Source organism: Phyllopteryx taeniolatus, chromosome 10 (assembly GCF_024500385.1).
Source record: "Phyllopteryx taeniolatus isolate TA_2022b chromosome 10, UOR_Ptae_1.2, whole genome shotgun sequence".
NCBI classification, from domain to species: Eukaryota; Metazoa; Chordata; class Actinopteri; order Syngnathiformes; family Syngnathidae; genus Phyllopteryx; species Phyllopteryx taeniolatus.
In genome coordinates, this window is record NC_084511.1 from 20,682,518 (window position 1) to 20,701,313 (window position 18,796).

General features: G+C 40.2%; 1 protein-coding gene across 3 annotated transcripts in view; it reads left to right on the forward strand.

Annotated features, from left to right (window-relative positions):
* The window catches only part of psd2 (pleckstrin and Sec7 domain containing 2), a 39,443-nt gene that overhangs the window by 2,501 nt on the left and 18,146 nt on the right, over nt 1–18,796 (forward strand). For 2 of the 3 annotated variants that reach the window (XM_061787263.1, XM_061787264.1), the window contains exons 2-3: nt 6,401–6,972; nt 8,422–9,192. In XM_061787263.1, the coding sequence (XP_061643247.1) occupies nt 6,401–6,972; nt 8,422–9,192 (1,343 nt within the window). Of the gene's footprint in view, nt 1–6,400; nt 6,973–8,421; nt 9,193–16,438; nt 17,092–18,796 lie in introns of those variants that run through there. The other variant, XM_061787265.1, reaches the window with a different exon arrangement.

Consider the following 18,796-nt stretch of genomic DNA (forward strand, 5'->3'; position numbering starts at 1 on the left):
CATAAAACTGAAAGACTTAATTTTACTATACTGCAAGTGGAATTACTGTATGTAAAAAAAAAAAAAAAAACTGAAGCATGTCTTGGTTTCTCACCGCCCTTTCAATGACTGTCAGAAAATCTGAGGTACTCTTTTCCTGCTTTGTTATGCTAAGCTATTAACCACTGTCGTCATGCGTCATTTTTCAGTTGCCTGGGATTGCGAGAGACACAATTATCCACCAGTGGCACACAGTCTATCATATGCATTGAACAGATGAAGGTCAGTTTAAAGGTCGAAGTGTATAAACAAGGTATCTGAGTCAAGGGAAACTCCAAGGTCAAACACACATTCTGAGATGCTGGTCTACCTAAAAACATTTATTTTTAACTAGGTAGGCCATTTAAAATACCATTTAAAAAATCTTAATTGTCATATAAGTAATTAAAGAAATACAATTACACTGAAATAAAACTTCCTATACATTTCATGGTGATTCATGATGTATGCAAAGTGTTTATGAAAGTGAAGAGAATGACGGTTGCTGAAGAAATTGTGCTTTACAACATTCTCTTGTAAAAAATAAGTTTACCTATGTGTGTTTAATGTGTTGCATTAATGCAACTGACTTTGCAGTCTACATTCTGCTCTTTTATTTTATTTTTTTATTGGACAGAGTTGAGAGTACAGCTTCCCGACGCCGATGCATGACAGTGTGCAGACCTGATTTGTGTGATTTTAGCACAACTCTGTACAAGTTTAGGTGCAATAGAATACGGAGGTTCACCTGGATATTTTGCAGTTCTGGAGGACCACTGTCAGACTACACTGTATGAAGATATTCGAACACATCATAACATTATAAATTCACCATTGTACTAGATTGTATTATGTTTTTACATTGGTAGGAAATGCTTTTAAATGATGTATCGTATATTCATATGGCTTGATTGGAGTCTTTAAGTGGATTGTGTTAAATGTGATTGCCAACAAGTGAGTCGGTTTAATTCCAGTCTGATTGCATTAGTAGCCTCTTTGGGATCTCTGACAGATCCCAATCACGGTTATCTAAAGAGCCTCCCAGTGGACCATGACTGTGTGTCAGAGGGATCAATAAAGCACATGATACTGTGTGCACAATATGTGGATACTGTATTTGTGTGCATCAGGCAGTGTGTGCGTTTGCATAAGTGGATCTGAAAGATGTCAACATTGTATCAGTTGTCACACTCACTGGTGGTATGGTGGTTTATTTGTCTGACTGGTCATGTGTGTGTGTTCATATGATCGGCAGGCGGTCTGAGTGCAATTACAGCACTTTGATAAGGTTGAAGAGCGTCATTGTTCTGCTGACAAAAGTGGAATTGCGATAACAATCCCTAAGCTGTTACATAAACATGCACACGCACACATAAGGAGGGTCCAAACATCCTTCTGGTATGTATGAGAACACAACTTCTTTCATCAGTAGTGGAAATCACAATGTGGCATAGTATCACTTTTTCTAAGACCCATTCAGCTCAATCAGTTCAACATGCGCGTCCAACAGCGGATTTTGTCAGCGATATTAGGAAACATAATGTGGAACAGATGAAGAGGAGAGAAGGGAAGAGAAATGGAACACTGGAAACAGACACGGAGTGAGAATTCCCACTTTCCATGTCTGGTTTCATAACTGTTCACTGTTTCCATTTATGGAGCTCTGTCACTGTTTTGCTTGGGTATGTGCTCACATTTGACTGCGTGTTGATATGTGCAAATGGATGCTTATGTAGCTGCATAAATGGATGCTAATAGTGCTTGTTTGCAAATGCTCAGTAATTACTAAGGCTCCACTGTATACAACATTATACAGTAGTTTAGGGCTACTTGGACACAATTAAAATCAGTAATTAGGGCTAGTGGGCTTGTTGTTTGTTTTGAGAATATTAAAAATAAGTATTTAAATGCACGTTTTAGTTTGTCGCAGTGCATTCAATTTAATCAAATATAATGCATGACAGTTATGCGCTACCATGGAATTGATGTTTGCAGATGGAATATATTGATAGAGTTTGGTAAACAGAATATGCTTCCAATTACTATGGCCCCATGAAGAAAATGTGTCAGCCAATTGCAGCTCACATATTGAGAAAGAATGTGCAGAGGGATCTGTCGGAGCGTCCTTTGAGATCATCACACGACAGTGAGAGGGATTAGAGAACAGCAGCAGAAAGGGACACCGCCTGCCAGCAGAAATGACACAAAGCTCAAAAGAGTTGCATTTTACATTGCACAGTACTTTCATAACTTTTCCGTTTACACGTTTTCAATCAAGGATTTCTTCAATCAAGGCCAAAGATTTGTATTTGATAAGAGTTCTGTATTTATATGTCACTTCAACAGGAGCAAGTCTAAAATGGGAGACATGCCTGGAGTGAATTTGCATTAGTTTTTGGTTTCTGCATAATTTGCATCATACTCTTGCTGCGCTGATGAAACATTAAGTGGACCAGTGGTGTCCTCATGCTCAGGGGCTAAGCCAAACTCTAAATCTTCCACAGTCTTATCAAATCTGCCTACAATTAACCATGATTATTATTCAAAAAGTTAGAGGTTAACCCTGTGAGAACCACTTTTTTTTTGCTAGCTTCTAACGGCCTCATAAAATCTTTAGTATGCAGTCATTGGATCTTAAAATTATTTTGGTTGGCCTATTTTAACAGCGGCGGCACGGTGGGCGACTGTTAGCACATCTGCCTCACAGTTCTGAGGACCCGGGTTCAAATCCGGCCTCACTTGTGTGGAGTTTGCATGTTCTCCCCGTGCCCGCGTGGGTTTTCCCCGGGTACTCCGGTTTCCTACCACATCCCAAAAACATGCATGTGAATTTAATTAGAGACTTTAAATTGTCCGTAGGTGTGAATGTGAGGTTATTGTTTGTTTATATGTGCCCTGCAATTGGCTGGCGACCAGTTTAGGGTGTACCCCGCCTCTTGCCTGGAGTCAGCTGGGATAGGTGCCAGCACGCCCGTGCCCCTAGTGAGGATAGGCGGTATGGTAAATGGATGGATGGATATTTTAACAGCCTACAATACGTGTTTACCTTTTGCTATAATGCAATAATGTAAGGCATTACCAATGGAATTTCATCAATATTACACCTGTTGCAAAAATCCGTTATAACCTTACGATTATGAGACATGTTTTTCCTCTGGGCATGTCTGCTAGTGGGAAATATAAAATGCTGTTTACAATAAAACCATTCATTAAACTGTACTCAGCTGTCCCGTTGAAGTCCCACCTTCCTGTCAGACTGCAGCGTCATTGGCTGGTTTATCGGTCATTGTAACTGCGTCACTGGACAAGAGAAATGACCATCATAACACTACTGATTGGTCTTTGTAACTTACTCTATTGTGTGTAGAAGTCATTGGATGAAGCAGCAAGGATTGTGAGCACTACCAGTAAAAAGAGCACATCACCCCGCAATAGATTTAAAAAAAAATTTTTTTTTTTAGTGGAAACGTGAATAGAAAAAAAATTACTATTCAGCTTAAAATATTAGTTTTCCTGAAATTACATATGAAGAGGATTGAAAGTGATTTTTATCTTTATTTGTCTGCAAATGCTCCACAGTTTTTTAGAATTAGTATCAGAATGAGAACCATCTTTACTGGGTGGTAGTTTGCAACGTGAAATACGTTAGTTGAATAAAAGGTCACTTCCTGTATGACGCAGCAAACAAGTTGACAAGTTGTAACTTCGCAATATTTCTCATCAAGAACTACACTTCAAAAGAAAGCACTTCCACAACACTTGGAGGACAGGATGATGCTGTTTATGAAGAAGATTCAAATAGCAGAGGATGGTTTCAATCCATCGACCTCTGGGTTATGGGCCCAGCATGCTTCCACTGTACCACTCTGCTGTTGCTTCTTGAGTATTCCTACTGTGTTCGCTTGCGCTGAACAAGTATTAAGTTCCCCTAATGATGTCTTCCTTTCATGCTGAGGTAGACTACCAACTTTATGGTTACTTACACTGTGGATTTAAAATGACAGAATAGTGACAGCAGTTTTTATAACGTGAGGATGTCAAATGAGGAAAGGATCACTTCCTGTGTGCCACAGCCAATAAGTTGACAAGTCATAAATTTGCAATATTTCTCATCAAGAACAATACTTTGAAAGAAAGCACTTCCGCAACTTTCTAAAGATAGGGCAATGCAATTTACGAACGAGCTCCAGAAAGCAAAGGATGGATGTGAATAATCTCATTCATGCACGTCATTTCATCCTCAGGGTACTGAATCGATCGCATCTGGAATCGTTGCTGTGGTTGTTGGTGGGAAACGCAACCATTTTTTATTCCTTATGTTAAAGGTATGCCCCCAAACCGCGAATGGTATCACCCTTTTGGGATGCAAAATAATAGTCGTTAACAAGCCTTGCAGAGGGGCCTCTGACAATCACTAGCAGTCGTTGGGTAGTAACTCCCTCATTAATAGAGCATTCAGCTGTAAAAAGGTGTTGGAGCCACCTGAAGGTAAAAGAGTGATGCCATTCATTGGTTTGGTGAATACTGTACCTCTAACTTGGAGGACAAATAGTTGGGTTTCACAGTCACACCACAGGCTAGCCTGTTGCATGAACTGATGAAGCCTGCTCAGAAATGAGGCAAAAGATCTTCAAAGTAGACCAGAACCATCCAGCTGCGATCACTTTAATGCCCTGAGAATATAAGAGGATGTTTTTGATTCATCAACTTCTGGGTTAGGGACTAGTAAATTACTGCTGCGCCACTCTGTTGTCTCTTGACACCGAACGAAAATAAGGTGAATTCTCCCCGAAATGTCAATATCTGCCTCAATAAATTGGACTGTGAACTTTATGAGTACTTGCAATGTTGATTTTAACTGAAAGACTAGTGAAGGGATGCATATTTTTCCAGCATAAAGTACGTGAATTGAGTTTAGGGTCACTTGCTCTGTTGTGCCACAGCTAATAAGTTGAAAAGTCAGAACTTCCCAATTAATTATGTCTATAGCAGGCTGACATTTTACCAGGCCTTCACTGCAACCACTTTCTATTGCTACTAGTTTGCGAGTCTTTCTGCTTTCTCTATGGTCTTCAGTAGCTGACAAGCATATTCTGTTGGGTTGGCTCCACTGAGATCAGTAGACTGACATACCATTGTTGAAGAATATTCAACTTCTTTGCCTTCAAAAAACAAAAAACCCAACAGTTTTTGGCTGATTGTGAGCAGAAAGTGTAATCCTACACAATACACACTTTACAATTTAGCTTGCTATTTCTGTCAGCAGTCACATATCAATAAGGATCAGTGAGCATGACCATGCATGCATGTTATGTATGACACATTATGGGATATGCTTTGAATAAGAATCTGTTACTTTTAGTTCTCTATACTTTTCTTATCAATTCTTCTGTTTACAATATGTTTAGTTCATGAATGGTAACCGCTTTGTCTTTGTAAAATCACTTTTGACTGAAATATAATTTGTTTTATTTCAATTCCATTGTGGTAGTGTATTAAAGAAAACAAAAAGCAGGAAAAACAAAACAGCAACAAAAAAACAACAACAATCTGCTTTTGTCCTAGCTATGCATCTTAGGTAAAACAAGTGTCATGATATTAACTGATTTAGCTTACACTTGACTTAGTATACTCACAAAAAACAAACCACATAATGGATGTACCAAAGAAACTCTGTTTCGTTGGATTCAAATATGACAACTAAATAGACACATCTTGGTAACCTGGTAAAAATGTAAAATAATCGTTGGTATGGAACCAAAAAATACTAGTATATCCTTTAGGATCTCTAGTGTAGCTTGTAATTGTTCTGCACTCAAAAAGAAAGAATTAGAAGGCATTTGTAATTCACACAAATGTATCTGTAATTAGACAGCGCTTATTAAAATTGCCCTTGAGTAATGATGGAAGATGAGCCCCAGAGCTCTCGGCTGCCAAATGAGAGCAATACTGCACCAATACGAAAGAAACCATATTCAAATCACATTATGCAATTTTTACAAAGCACAGTGAAAGCAGGGAGGGGAACAGAGAGTTATTCAGCTGCATAATATCTGCATAGACAGAGAGTGCAGCAGCTTACTGGATCATTTTGATAGGGTTTAGTTGGGTTTTATTAAACAAATCTCTGTGCGCTTGTATGTGTTTCACACCCTCTTTTCATTGCTGGTTTGGGACCATGTGCAAGCCGGCAAAGTGCTTCAGACACTGAACTCCTTGTGCAACACATCTAATCAAAGACGGTAAAATATATACATCCTGTGTGATTTGTGACCAACTGTGAACATAATTCAGTGACTGTCTACTATGGGTACTTTCGACTAACAATCTCTCAGGTGCAGTTTCTTCCTTTTTTAATTTACTTCTCTCACTATGCTTTCAGAGCCTCCTGCCCAGTTTTCAATCTGAAGCTCTGGTCCTCCTCGCTGACCAGAGTGGACGACTACACCCTGCCGTGAAGAGCAACATGACCCAGGAGGGGCAGGCTTTGCCGTCGCCCACCCCATCAGAGAACCCAGCGGAGCCCGTCCCAAGTACCAACCACCTGCCTAGAGATAGTCTGAACCAGACAGGGCAAGACAAGCCTGGTGCAGAGGTGAAGGAAGACATAGAGGAGAGAAAAAAAGAAGACGAGCTCAGTAAAGAAGAGGAGCAAACACAGAGGGAGGCATACTGTAATGCTGAAGGGAGGGCAGAAATAAAGAAAGAGGGAGGAGAGGATGATTTGAAAGAGAGTGCTGATGTCCACGATCAACAGACAGACGGAGGAGGGGAGGAGGAAGAGAGGGATGCGGCAAACGGGGATGAATGCAGAAGTGATGAGGTGTGCTCCAAAAGGGAGGAGGAAACACATGCGGCAGATGAGATGAAAGAGGATGAGGAGGGGGGAAAGAATGGAGAGATGCAACCACACACGAACGATGAAGCAACTCAGCCCCTGCAGCAAGCTGGACGGTTAGTTCCACAGCCCATCCTCACTCTGTGCTTATAATTACACTGTCGCTGTTTCAATGTGAAGATCTTAACTCAAGATGTTTGAGATGGATGACAAAGGATGAAAATATAACTTGCAGTTCCTCCAACTTCCACTGCTTAGGTCAGCTCAGGCTTAGTGAACTGAAATCACCACAAATGAATCTGTTTTTGGCGGAGCATCCACTTGCATAGAGCATCACATAAGCTGTTTATCCACCCTGTTATCAGCTTTAATGTCCTTAAACAGGACGTCAAGTTCACACATGCACATACACACTGCATAGTATAATTCTTTTTGCGAGTGGGCAAAAACAATGCTTACGGTTTCCAAATATATTATAACTTTGCCAGCCATATAGGTGTACAATCTAATGAGATCAAGGAGCAACATTACATGAAATGTTACCGGTTTTCAATATATTTTTTTGAATGTACAATCAATTAAAAATATAAGAGAGGTGGTCAATTTACCTGACGACTCGGTGAGAACAGTGATGTGACATACGTAGTGTTTTCCAAGGTCAGCCATGCAGCCGTTCGCGTATGGGACACACATCACAGTTACACAGTATATCTCTTCCCTTGATTTGAATTAGAAAGCTGTCCAATGTGTTCTTTTTAATTTTGTTGCTAACCGGAGTAATAATCCAGCCAAGAAACTATAATCGTCTACTCTGCGAGAGGGAGTACGTCCCTGTGAACCTCCATGTGCACATAGTGCAAAAGATTGACAGACTATTCGGTCACGTCTCATGCCACTCCAGTTTGTGTTTGGCTATTCTTGTCCTCCTAGTTGTAAAGTAATAATTGAAATCAAATTAGCAGCATTAGATGGGGCCAAAGAGTGGTGATTTTTCAAAAGATAATTTTAATAATAATCTACTGTCAGGTCATACACACATGTTAAACATTTATGACAAAAGTTTTATTTTTTATTTCTTAACTGTATACTCTCCCTTTAAGTACATAGGCCCCTAAATAGGATGCAGTGCATTTATACACAACTGGAAACTACTTCAGTAATTATATTAATTATATTATATAATTATACATTGGTAAAATGACTATACATCTTTGAAAATGTCATTGAAAACTGAACATTGTTATGTTCATTTGGTGAGCATACATGCTGAAAGTTTTTAATGGTCAAATGTTATATCTTTTAAATTCTAATAAAAAAAGCTGATGATGAAAGACCTCAAGTAGAAGAACACAAAACAAAGTAATAATAACCGACGAGTATAGGAATGTGCATCCATTAAACTGGTTTCTTCAGCTTTCATTGTAGCATCCAAATTTAAACATTTATCTATTGTGTGCATATCTCCTGACAACAAAATGATTCGAGCATTGAAAATGAATGTTCTGATCTGTCTTATGATGAAATCAAATGTGAAAGATGTTTTCCTCTTCTTCACCTTGACACAGATTAACAAATGGCATAAACGGGAATCAAGACGATGATGAAGGTGGAGAAGGGGACTATGTAGGAGATGAGGGCGGGCCTCATATACACTTAGACACTTTTAGCTCTGACTTTGAAACCACTGTGGAACAGGCTGACACAGAAGTGGAGGAAGAGGAGGAGGAGGAAGATATGCCAAAAGAAGAAGGTGGGAGAAGAAACCAGGACAGTTTCAGCTCAGCCTTTGAGCAGATTGTCGAGCAGGTGCAAGAGGAAGAAGAGGACGAGCAGGAGACGGTTTTGGAAGAAGAGAGACAGAAAGGTCAGGTGGACAACAGGGATGGCTTCAGCTCCACGTTTGAGCGCATCGTGGAGTCTGCCCTGCTGAGAGGCGGGACCTGTTACAGTAGTTTGGACTCTCTGGATGTGCTATCGCTCACCGACGAGACTGACAGCTGTGTCAGCTTTGAAGCGCCACTGACACCACTTATCCAACAGAGGGCTCTCTTACTGGGCCCTGAGCCTCTGGAGCTGGAGCTGGCGACTGTTCAAGAGCAGGAAGGGGCTGAGGCTGGACCAGATGCCCCAGCTGGCGATCCCAGGGACGGGGATGGCACTGGGGGGGGAGCTGCGGCTGTGACAGAAGTAGGAGCAAGCCCACTGAGGACCACCATACCAGGAAGCAGGTCGGAGTTTGTTCTGAGTCAGCCTGGATGCTGGGCCATCCCCAATGGATACCATACTGACTCCCAGGAAGCCGTGGAGGGATGTGGAGTCATGCACAACTCTCTCAGGTAAGAAGAAGGTCTGGTTTGTGCTTTATAAACTCTTATTGTTAGATGGAACTGTTTTTCAACCCACATCTCACTACAAACTAATGAGACAGACATTTGACAGCCCTGAGATATATATATATATATATATATATATATATATATATATATATATATATATATATAAAATCAGCACCTCTCATGTTGCAAAACAAGGTAATCCATACAACAGCAAACTACAACAACAATCAACATAGTTAAATGAATGCCTCTCTGACAGTTTCAGTCAAAACTAAGTGCTATTATTTTGGTATAAGCTTATATGTATAGGCATATATATTGTACAGTGTAATGTAACAGAACTGGAAGGGTATTAAACACAGTATACCTTTTACATCTTGAACACCAATGTTTAATTTAATGATGGCAGATTTCACCTTGTGTCTAGTTCCAAACACATACAATAGAAGCTTTATGGAGATCCTGACGTGTACTTTGCTATGACCTTGACTGAACCAGCAGGTGGCGTGGGGCTGGTCATGGGAGGCAGGGTGGTAAAGGCAGCGTGAGGAATGCGCGTCTGCTATTTCTTGTTGCTCAGAAGTAAACAAAATGCTGTTTTTGTGCAAGGTTAGACAAACATAAGTATACTCCCTTGGTAGATGTGACAGCTAAGCAAAAGGGAATACTCCACTAAAAATAAATCATAGTTCCCGAGGTTTTAGCATACTGGTTGAATGACCTTCCCTCCCTTTCTGGAAGTTGGAGGCAACTATAGGTTATTAAGGCTACTAAAATCTGAAACCAACAAAATACAAATTAGACTTCATTTTCCTGATATATAGAGTTGACTGCATGAATTATTATTTTTTATTATTATTAATTATTATTATTTTTTTTCTGTTGCATTTATATAGCACATTTCTACCAAAACACCCAAGGGGTTACGACTGCGCTTTAATCTAAGGTCACCTCACACAATAAAGGCCTCTTATGCTGCCATGGAAAGAAAGAAAATGAAGTATCTCCTTCATACACCCATGACCTCATCATCACATTTTGGATTTTGTATTTAGACAGGAAGAAAAACAAACCAGACCAACTACATGAATTACTCCGCTGACATTAATAAATCCCTCAATACCAAACAGATAATATCTGATCTGACTTTTTTACAACTTTTATTCATTCATCCATTTTCTGTCCCGCTTATCCTCACTAGGGTCGCGGGCGTGCTGGACCCTATCCCAGCTTTCTTCGGTCGAGAGGCGGGGTACACCCTATACTGGTCGCCAGCCAACTTTTACTTTTATTAAAATATGCCTATTAAGTTTGAAAGTTTGAGATAATGTCACATTACGTTAAAATGGGTATTTTTTAAAACCCATTATTTTTATAGTTTACTTATTTTTACACATGTATGATGATGATAAATATGATGACTTAGTTTGATGACAATTCATTTTCATTACTTTCTTGTGGAATTAGTTTTTTCAAAATCTGACCGACCAGTGCCCAGAAAAGATTGAGAACTTCTTGATCTTACTCAGTTCCACTGGACTTTTCCCCAAAAACTCAATAAAGCATGCTTCTGGAAATATTCCATTAAACAGATTCTTAACACACCTCTTTTTTCCCCCCACAGTTTTTGTCGTAGCAAGAATTTGTACCAACAAAAATGTACCTTTCATCATAACCATTACTAGTATGGATTTAAGTTGAGTTGATGAGTTTTCAATGCTTCTTACTCCATCTACCCACTAGCAAATATCTCAGGGCGTGATTTTCACTTCACATGACGCTGTAACATTGTCAATGACATATTTGATTCAATAGATATATCGAATCTTTTGATCCATCTTATGCAAAGGCCCCAAGGTTGATTAATTATCTTAATAGTACTAATCATGGCTGAAGAACACAGATGAGTGCTACTAAAGGGGGAGGTGGTAACAGGAACCATATGGTGAGAGGCATGTAACCTGAACTATGCTAGCACGGCTGTTCGGTTTGCCTGCGCACATTCGTTCCCCACACTGCCCCCACTACTTTTTCTACAGTTGCAAATCGACTGGAATGCCAAATTGATGCACAGACCTTTGACATGATCTCCTCTGCGAACTGTTGGGATTTGTTTTTTAGACTGCCGGTGCTTCCCACAGCTCAGTAAACTTTGATCAGATGATGTGGTTCCAATCCCTCCATCTACAGATGTTGTGCTTTAAGCACAGATTTGCTTCCTGGCCACCAGTGCCCAAATGAAAGAGCTATTGTTTACGCGATGACATCATCATCTTCAGCTTTCCTCTACCCAGCAGGCTCTTAAGTGTGTGTGTGTGTGTATGACAGATTATTGCCCCCAGCTGCCTTGCCACACATTTGACCAATTAAATCTAGAGTGGATACATCTGGTGGGGTAGTTTTCTTTTAAAGAGGGTAGTCCCATCTATTTTATCGTGAACCAGTCTTTGATTTCCATTCAACAAAGGTTTTGAGATATCAAAGAGGGATGCAAAACTTTGCAATTCAGTAAAATCTTTTTTCCGTCATTGACGATTAGAAATTATTTTAGACATATTTGTTGAAGCCAGTCAGTCTTTTCTGGAGTTTAAGACCCTAATGAACATTTTGGCATCTTTCTTTTTTGTGACTCACAGCATCTGTAAAGCAGATGTGAGTAACAGCAAACATTTCCCCTGCAATTTGACTGCGTTGTCCTCTTTTGTTCCGACCTCATCTTTCCCTTTGGATAGACTGGCACCCCGGCACGGTGGGTGACTGGTTAGAGCGTCTGCCTCACAGTTCTGAGGACCGGGGTTCAATCCCTGGCCCCGCCTGTGTGGAGTTTGCATGTTCTCCCCGTGCCTGCGTGGGTTTTCTCCGGGCAATCCGGTTTCCTCCCACATCCCAAAAACATGCATGGTAGGTTAATTGAAGACTCTAAATTGCCCGTAGGTGTGAATGTGAGTGCGAAGGGTTGTTTGTTTGTGCCCTGCGATTGGCTGGGAACCAGTTCAGGGTGTAGCCCACCTCCTGCCGATGATAGCTGGGATAGTCTCTAGCACGCCCACGACCCTAGTGAGGAGAAGCAGCTCAGAAAATGGATGGATGGATGGATAGACTGGCACCCAACCAGGGTCCTCAAGATAACTATTGTAGTCTTTACGGAGGGGACAGTTTAGTAGAACATATTAAAAGCAAATATGTATACTAAGATTATTAGCAAAAAAACTACATTAATATGAGTCTTTGGAAGTGACACATTTCCCTGCAGATCAGCGCTCACAATTAACAAAGTACACACAATGGTAAAACACTATGAGAGGACGAAGGAGGATTTTTTTTTTCAAAACAAACACTGGCACGCACCGTAGAGCCCCTTCAAGCATTGCAAACATTGCCTTATGTGTTGGACTGAGCTTTTGAACACATGGAAATACAAAGTGAAGGGTACAGTTCAAGGTTGATCCAGAAAACTAGCATCTCAGATTTAGTCATCAATTTAGGCATTTCACCAACAAAGGATTAAAAATCAACACAACACAGTGAAATGTTTAAAATGAGGCACTGGTATACAGATATGCCACTATAAAACACATATGCTCAGAAATCCATAGCACAAACAGCTTCTGTGAACCCGTAGATGTGTGCATTTAAATGCAATTTACTCATCTACATGTGTACTGCAACTGTGGCTGCATCTTTGCATGCAAGCACGCCTTTCACGACGTGTCTACTCTATGCTGGAAAGATGCTGTGAGTGTGTTCCTCCCCCTTGCGTTCAAGCCTAACAGATCTAAGCCCATGCAGAGCAGATACAAACCAAACACATTTGATTCCATATCAGAGAAGCAGCTCTGCCTTGAGAGCTAATCTCTTACACATACTGTATGCTGTCATGTGAAGAAACGAGGGTGGATTAAATGGCACATACTGTATGCTAAAATCATGCGGTGCATGTGCAAAACAAAAATGTAAGTATAGTGGCACAAATATGGGACCTCATATATCTTGTGCTGAGTCTTTCTGTTTTTCCAAGTATACACTCACATATGCATATTTCAGCATGACACAGGGAATAAAACCTTTAATGTGATTCTATAGCGTGGCAAAACCATCCTGCAGATTATCCCCTCCAGGTTCTCAGTATAGTATACACACACACAAAAACACAACCATACACAACACACACGTGCGTGCAGACACACACACACACACACACACAGGAATAGCTCTGCACTCACACAAAGGCAGTAATACATACAAATTCTGCCGCATCCTCCCCACAGACTCACACACACAGTCGCTGAATCATTTTAGCAGCGACAGATTTATTCATGTCTATTTATAGCTGCACTCTGTGTCTTTCTCACACATCTCAGAATTTCACTGTAACAAGAACTGGTTGGGTTGAGTTTGCTACGTCTTCCACACAAGCTTCTCTCTTTGTGTCTGACTGATGAGTCAAAATTTATTTGTGAGATTTGTGTCTTTTTGTTTTTTTATTTTTTTTAGCATTCTGTGCTGTTTTCCTTGAGGTAAATTCACACATAATTTATCACCACCTCTAAGGAAGTTTTACTGTATCTTAAATCATTTATTTGTTAGCAGGATGGATTATAGAGCAGATCCACTTTAAATATTTTTTTATGACAAATTTCAGTAAGGGAGGCACGGTTTGCACATCTGCCTCATAGTTCTAAGGACCGGGGTTCAAATCCCGGCCCCGCCTATGTGGAGTTTGCATGTTCTCCCCATGCATGCGTGGGTTTTCTCCGGGTACTACGGTTTCCTCCCACATCCCCAAAACATGCATGGTAGGTTGATGGAAGGGTCTAAATTGCCCATAGGTGTGAGTGCGAATGGCTTTTTGTTTATACAGTATGTGACAGGGGGTGCAATTGGCTGGCGACCAGTTCAGGGTGTACCCCGCCTCTCGCCCGAAGATAGCTGGGATAGGCTCGAGCACGCCCGCGACCCTAGTGAGGATAAGCGGTACAGAAAATGGATGAATATTTCAATAAGGTCACTCCAGGGTGTAGTTTGCTTTTTGCCAAGCCATCTGAGATGAGCTATAGTCTGCAGTTCATTGCAACCCTGAGCAGGATAAGTAGGTTTTAGAAAATGGATGGATGATAATCAGTCATTTGTAATCTCTGTCTTTTTGTCCTCCTTCCTGGTTGAGGCACATTCAGTTCTCAGCGGCTAAATTCAAGTGAACTAGATGGGATTTTATTGATGGACATAAAATAATTGACATAGATTTTTAATAACCATGGTAATGTGAGTTTCAAATTACCATAAAATTACCACAAAATAGATTCAAAGGATTTGCATGCACACTAATGAGTGACTGTACTGGTAAAATCGCGAGGGGGGTCGGTGGGGGGTGTTATTGCAATGCATTCTGAGATTAGTATCAGCACATGCACTGAACAGGTTAGACATTAAAATACTGTATATCCATCACACGGCCTTTGCTTTTAAGGGTTTGAAGACAAGAGAAGTGAGTGCTTTTACTAATAAAGCTTTTATTGGTGGGTGCATACATTAGGAAGCTGCTAAGTCATCCTCTGGGTTAGCAGCCATTATGAGGTCACATCTGTGCTGCACCAGGTTAATTATGTAGCTGTTTGTGAAAGACTTCAGCAAATGACAAAGGTTATCCATGAGTCATGTAACTTTGTTTACAAACTGGTCAAAGGCTGTGCTTCAAAAAAGAATTCTGGTGTTGGTGAGTGCACCGACAGTATTCATCTGCAAACCACAGCAAGGCATGAAGCAGATGGCTACTATTTAACAATCCATCTTTGTTGCATCTCTATTCTTATCTCCTGCTATACTTCTGACCTTCCAGCTGCTTCTCTGTCATCTGCTTCTTTTTCCCTTCTTTCCACTTAATCAGAAAGAGGAAGGCGGGCATGCAATGGTGTGTGTCAGCATGCTTTCCTGTGTTCTTTGGCCTTTAATACATACTGCTGTAGTTTGACAATTACATTTCGTCATGTATCTTTATTCATAATCCAGATCCATTTGACTACATGTCCTTGATTGAGTATGAAAAAAATACTAATTAATCATTTCCAATGTTATATAGGACTGAAACCTCCTATGTCTAAATTTGGTAGATTCAACCCTAAAAGGTTTTATAATTGCCTGTAGATGCCACAAGATGGCAGCAAAGCACACAAATATTCTACTGGACAGGGGATTGGCCTGTCTAAATGAAGTTCCTCCTCCAACTTCAACATAGTTCCTTGCCACAAAGATGCCAAAAGATTGAACCAAAGCAATACTTTTACTGTAGACAGGGCTTTGGCATGAGTGCAAAAGCAACAAATAGTTTTTTTTTTTTGTAGCGAAAAATAATGTGCTCCAAAAGCAATCTGCGAAGAGGTGAATTTGTGAGTTGCGAATTTTGAATATGCAGGTACCACTGTCAGATTTATTCACCCCAATTTTAATTACTCTTCTAACAATGTTAATACAGTAAATAGCAAAGAAAGGTGCGTCAGCACAGGCAAACGCCGACTGACCAATAACATGACTTGTGCTTTATTACGCCCCTAAAACTGCTGGGTTAAAAATTACCCAACATGGGTTATTTGGATAACCCAAAGCGTTCCTAATGTTGGACCGACCTAGTCATTGGTTAACTAGCTGGGTTGGATTATGGGTGTTACCCTACATGTTTGGTTGGGATTGTATATACCTAAAATGGGTTAAAAGTGACTTTGCTGTTGGCTTAATCCAATGTGACCCCAAAAAGTGGTCTAAATTCTAAAATATCAATCCACCCATCCATTCTTTGTACTGCTTATTCTCACGAGGGTCAAGTCGAGGGTCAAGTCTTCAATTAACCTACCATGCATGTTTAATGGGGGATGGAAACCAGAGTACGTAAAGAAAACCCACACAGGTACTGGGAATATGCAAATTCCACACAGGAAGGCTGGAGCTTGGATTCAAAACCACAGCCTCTGTACTGTGAGGGGGATGTGCTAACCAGTCAGCCACCTGGTCGGAAACATAATTGTGATGTCACATATACACATGCTTTGCCAAACCAACATTCTCTAGTATTTGGGATGTAATATTGTCTCTATGGTGACTCAGTAAACATGTGAAATATAAATTAAAAATGTCCAGCACGGAGGCAACCAATCAGAGGCAAGGGCGTGGTCTTAGCCAAATATGGACAAAGCAGATACAAAACTGGGTCAAACAGAAGTAGCTGTCAGAGGGATACTCATATGACAAACCCAAGGTGTTTTTTTGTTTTTTAATGAAATTCACACCTTTATGTTAAGTCCATATTAGATTCTGTGGAGGTCTAAATAGCCAAATATACAGGACATTTAAAGTATTTTTTAGTTAGCATAAATAACATTAAAAAGAACATCATGGAACCAAGCAGACTTAATAGAAAATCCAGGATGTGCCGGACTGTTGAAGTGATGTGCGACACCAGAGGAAGTGATGCAGGCCGGGGCCGGCCGGCCGGCCGGCGAGCACGGAGCCATTGTACATATGAACGCACAGCACTCATCAGGAAAAGTCTCCTCAGCGCTCAGCTGCTCCGCCCCTACATCCTCTCTCGGCCGCGCAGTTTTCAGACACGCAAGAAACTTCTAGGGAAACAAAAAAAACATTTATTCCCCGCCTGTTGACAGTATGGCGGAATAACACTGCTACGTATCATTCGGAGGCTGTACTTATATGAGAGCGGACTTCCGCTTGCCTGCACTAACATTCGGACTCGGCTCGGAGTGCAAGAACCAAACGGATCCATGCAGATTTGTGCGAGAGCCGGATGATGTGTCGGTCGGACATCGCGCCTTTAACCAGTAATATTCCCCGTTCTGAGACGATGTGGAAAGAGGAATATGATGCTCACTTCGATTTTTTGCTGCAACTCCTGTAAGTTGAGTCATTCTATTTCGAGAGCAACTATTACTGTCGAATAAGTGATTTTGCAGCGTGGCAAAGTGCAAGGAGTAAGGCGGTGTTGCAGGAAAAATCACTGTCATAAATAAAGGCAGGTCTTTTAATCACACTTAGGCGGATTCTGACGTCTGCCCTGTAATAAGTCTATAACAAAGCATCTTAACAATTCATTATTTTTGCCTTGAAATTATAATAACATGGTCCTGTAACAGCCTGTAATTTCTTGCCCTACATTTTTTTCTTTAGCCTATTTAAATATGCTTTCTTTCTTGCTGTGGTTATCTTCATGAATGTACTGTGACCCGTGAGGTGGCCACCAGTTTACTGAATCAATATATGAGCTTACACAAAAGTATCTTTAGCTGATGAAACAGCAGTTTCAAGTCAGACTGTAAACATTGCAACAGTTATTATTATTATTTTTTTGTAGATACTGTATCATATCTACAATCCTCATCAGGCAAAACATGGTGACACACTATAACACACACACAATCTTTTCAGTGTGTTATGCACTGTACCATTGTAAACCACAATCAAACAATGAAATGCCAGAATTTCATAATTGTTGATTCCCCCTCATGCCACCGGGACCACTTACTGTCCCACTCATGCTCCCACTCATGCTTACACACACATGTAAACATACCTTTGCGGCAGACACAACTAAAGTGTTCCTGCACTTCCAAAGAGATTGGGTGAGTCACTGGCATGCACCATCATGCTCACTGCGTCTCTATCACTGATGCAAACATCTAAAGACAGACTGACTGGTGCTCTCAGTGAACAGGTATATATATATGGAAAAAAAAACTCTGTATACATAGCACATGACTGTATTGTTATAGTCTACAAGAGGTGTCACATTTAATCAATTAATCGACAACTAATCAATCATCAAATTAGTCGAAAACCGTTTTGACGATCGATTAATCGTTTAGAGTCATTGTTTAACTTAAAATTGTCCAAATTCTCTGATTTCAGCCTCACAACAGTAAATGTTCTCTGATTTATGTAGTCCATCATGAAAGCAGACTGATTTTCTTTTGTGTTTAATCAAAATAAGACATTTGCAAACATCTGCCGTTACTTTGGGAAACAATGATCAACATGTGTCTCTATTTTTGGCATGTTACAGACCAAACCAGTAAATAAATCATAATCAAATTATGGAAAAAAATAATAATCTGAACATCACTCCATCTAATGTGATATTGCTTTATTGTTGTTTATCTGGTTTTGTTTAATATTTAAACAATACCAAATAAAAAACAATAATCGGTTAGTAAAGCGTAAACAGGAAAAAAAGATTTTGCAACAAACCTTTAATACAAAATATTTTTAATCAGATTAAATTCCAAAAATATTTGATAGTGATTGCCCTATAGTCTACATCACTTTCATGCTATTTTGTGCAGTATTATTTGAAGACATGCATTGCATTTGAAAAGTCTAGCACCATTTTTGCTCGATAAATATAATCTCAATGATTTTTGAGATTTCTCCGAGTCTATTGAATTAATTCGGTCTGACAAGCAAATGCAATTTCACGACAAACAAACAGTTTAATGACGTTTTGCCAAGTATTCCTGGCTCATTTTTTTGTATATGAAGGTTTTTTCCAAGTTTATTCGGGTATGTATTTCTGCAAACACGTGCATCCTCCCTGCCCTCCAGG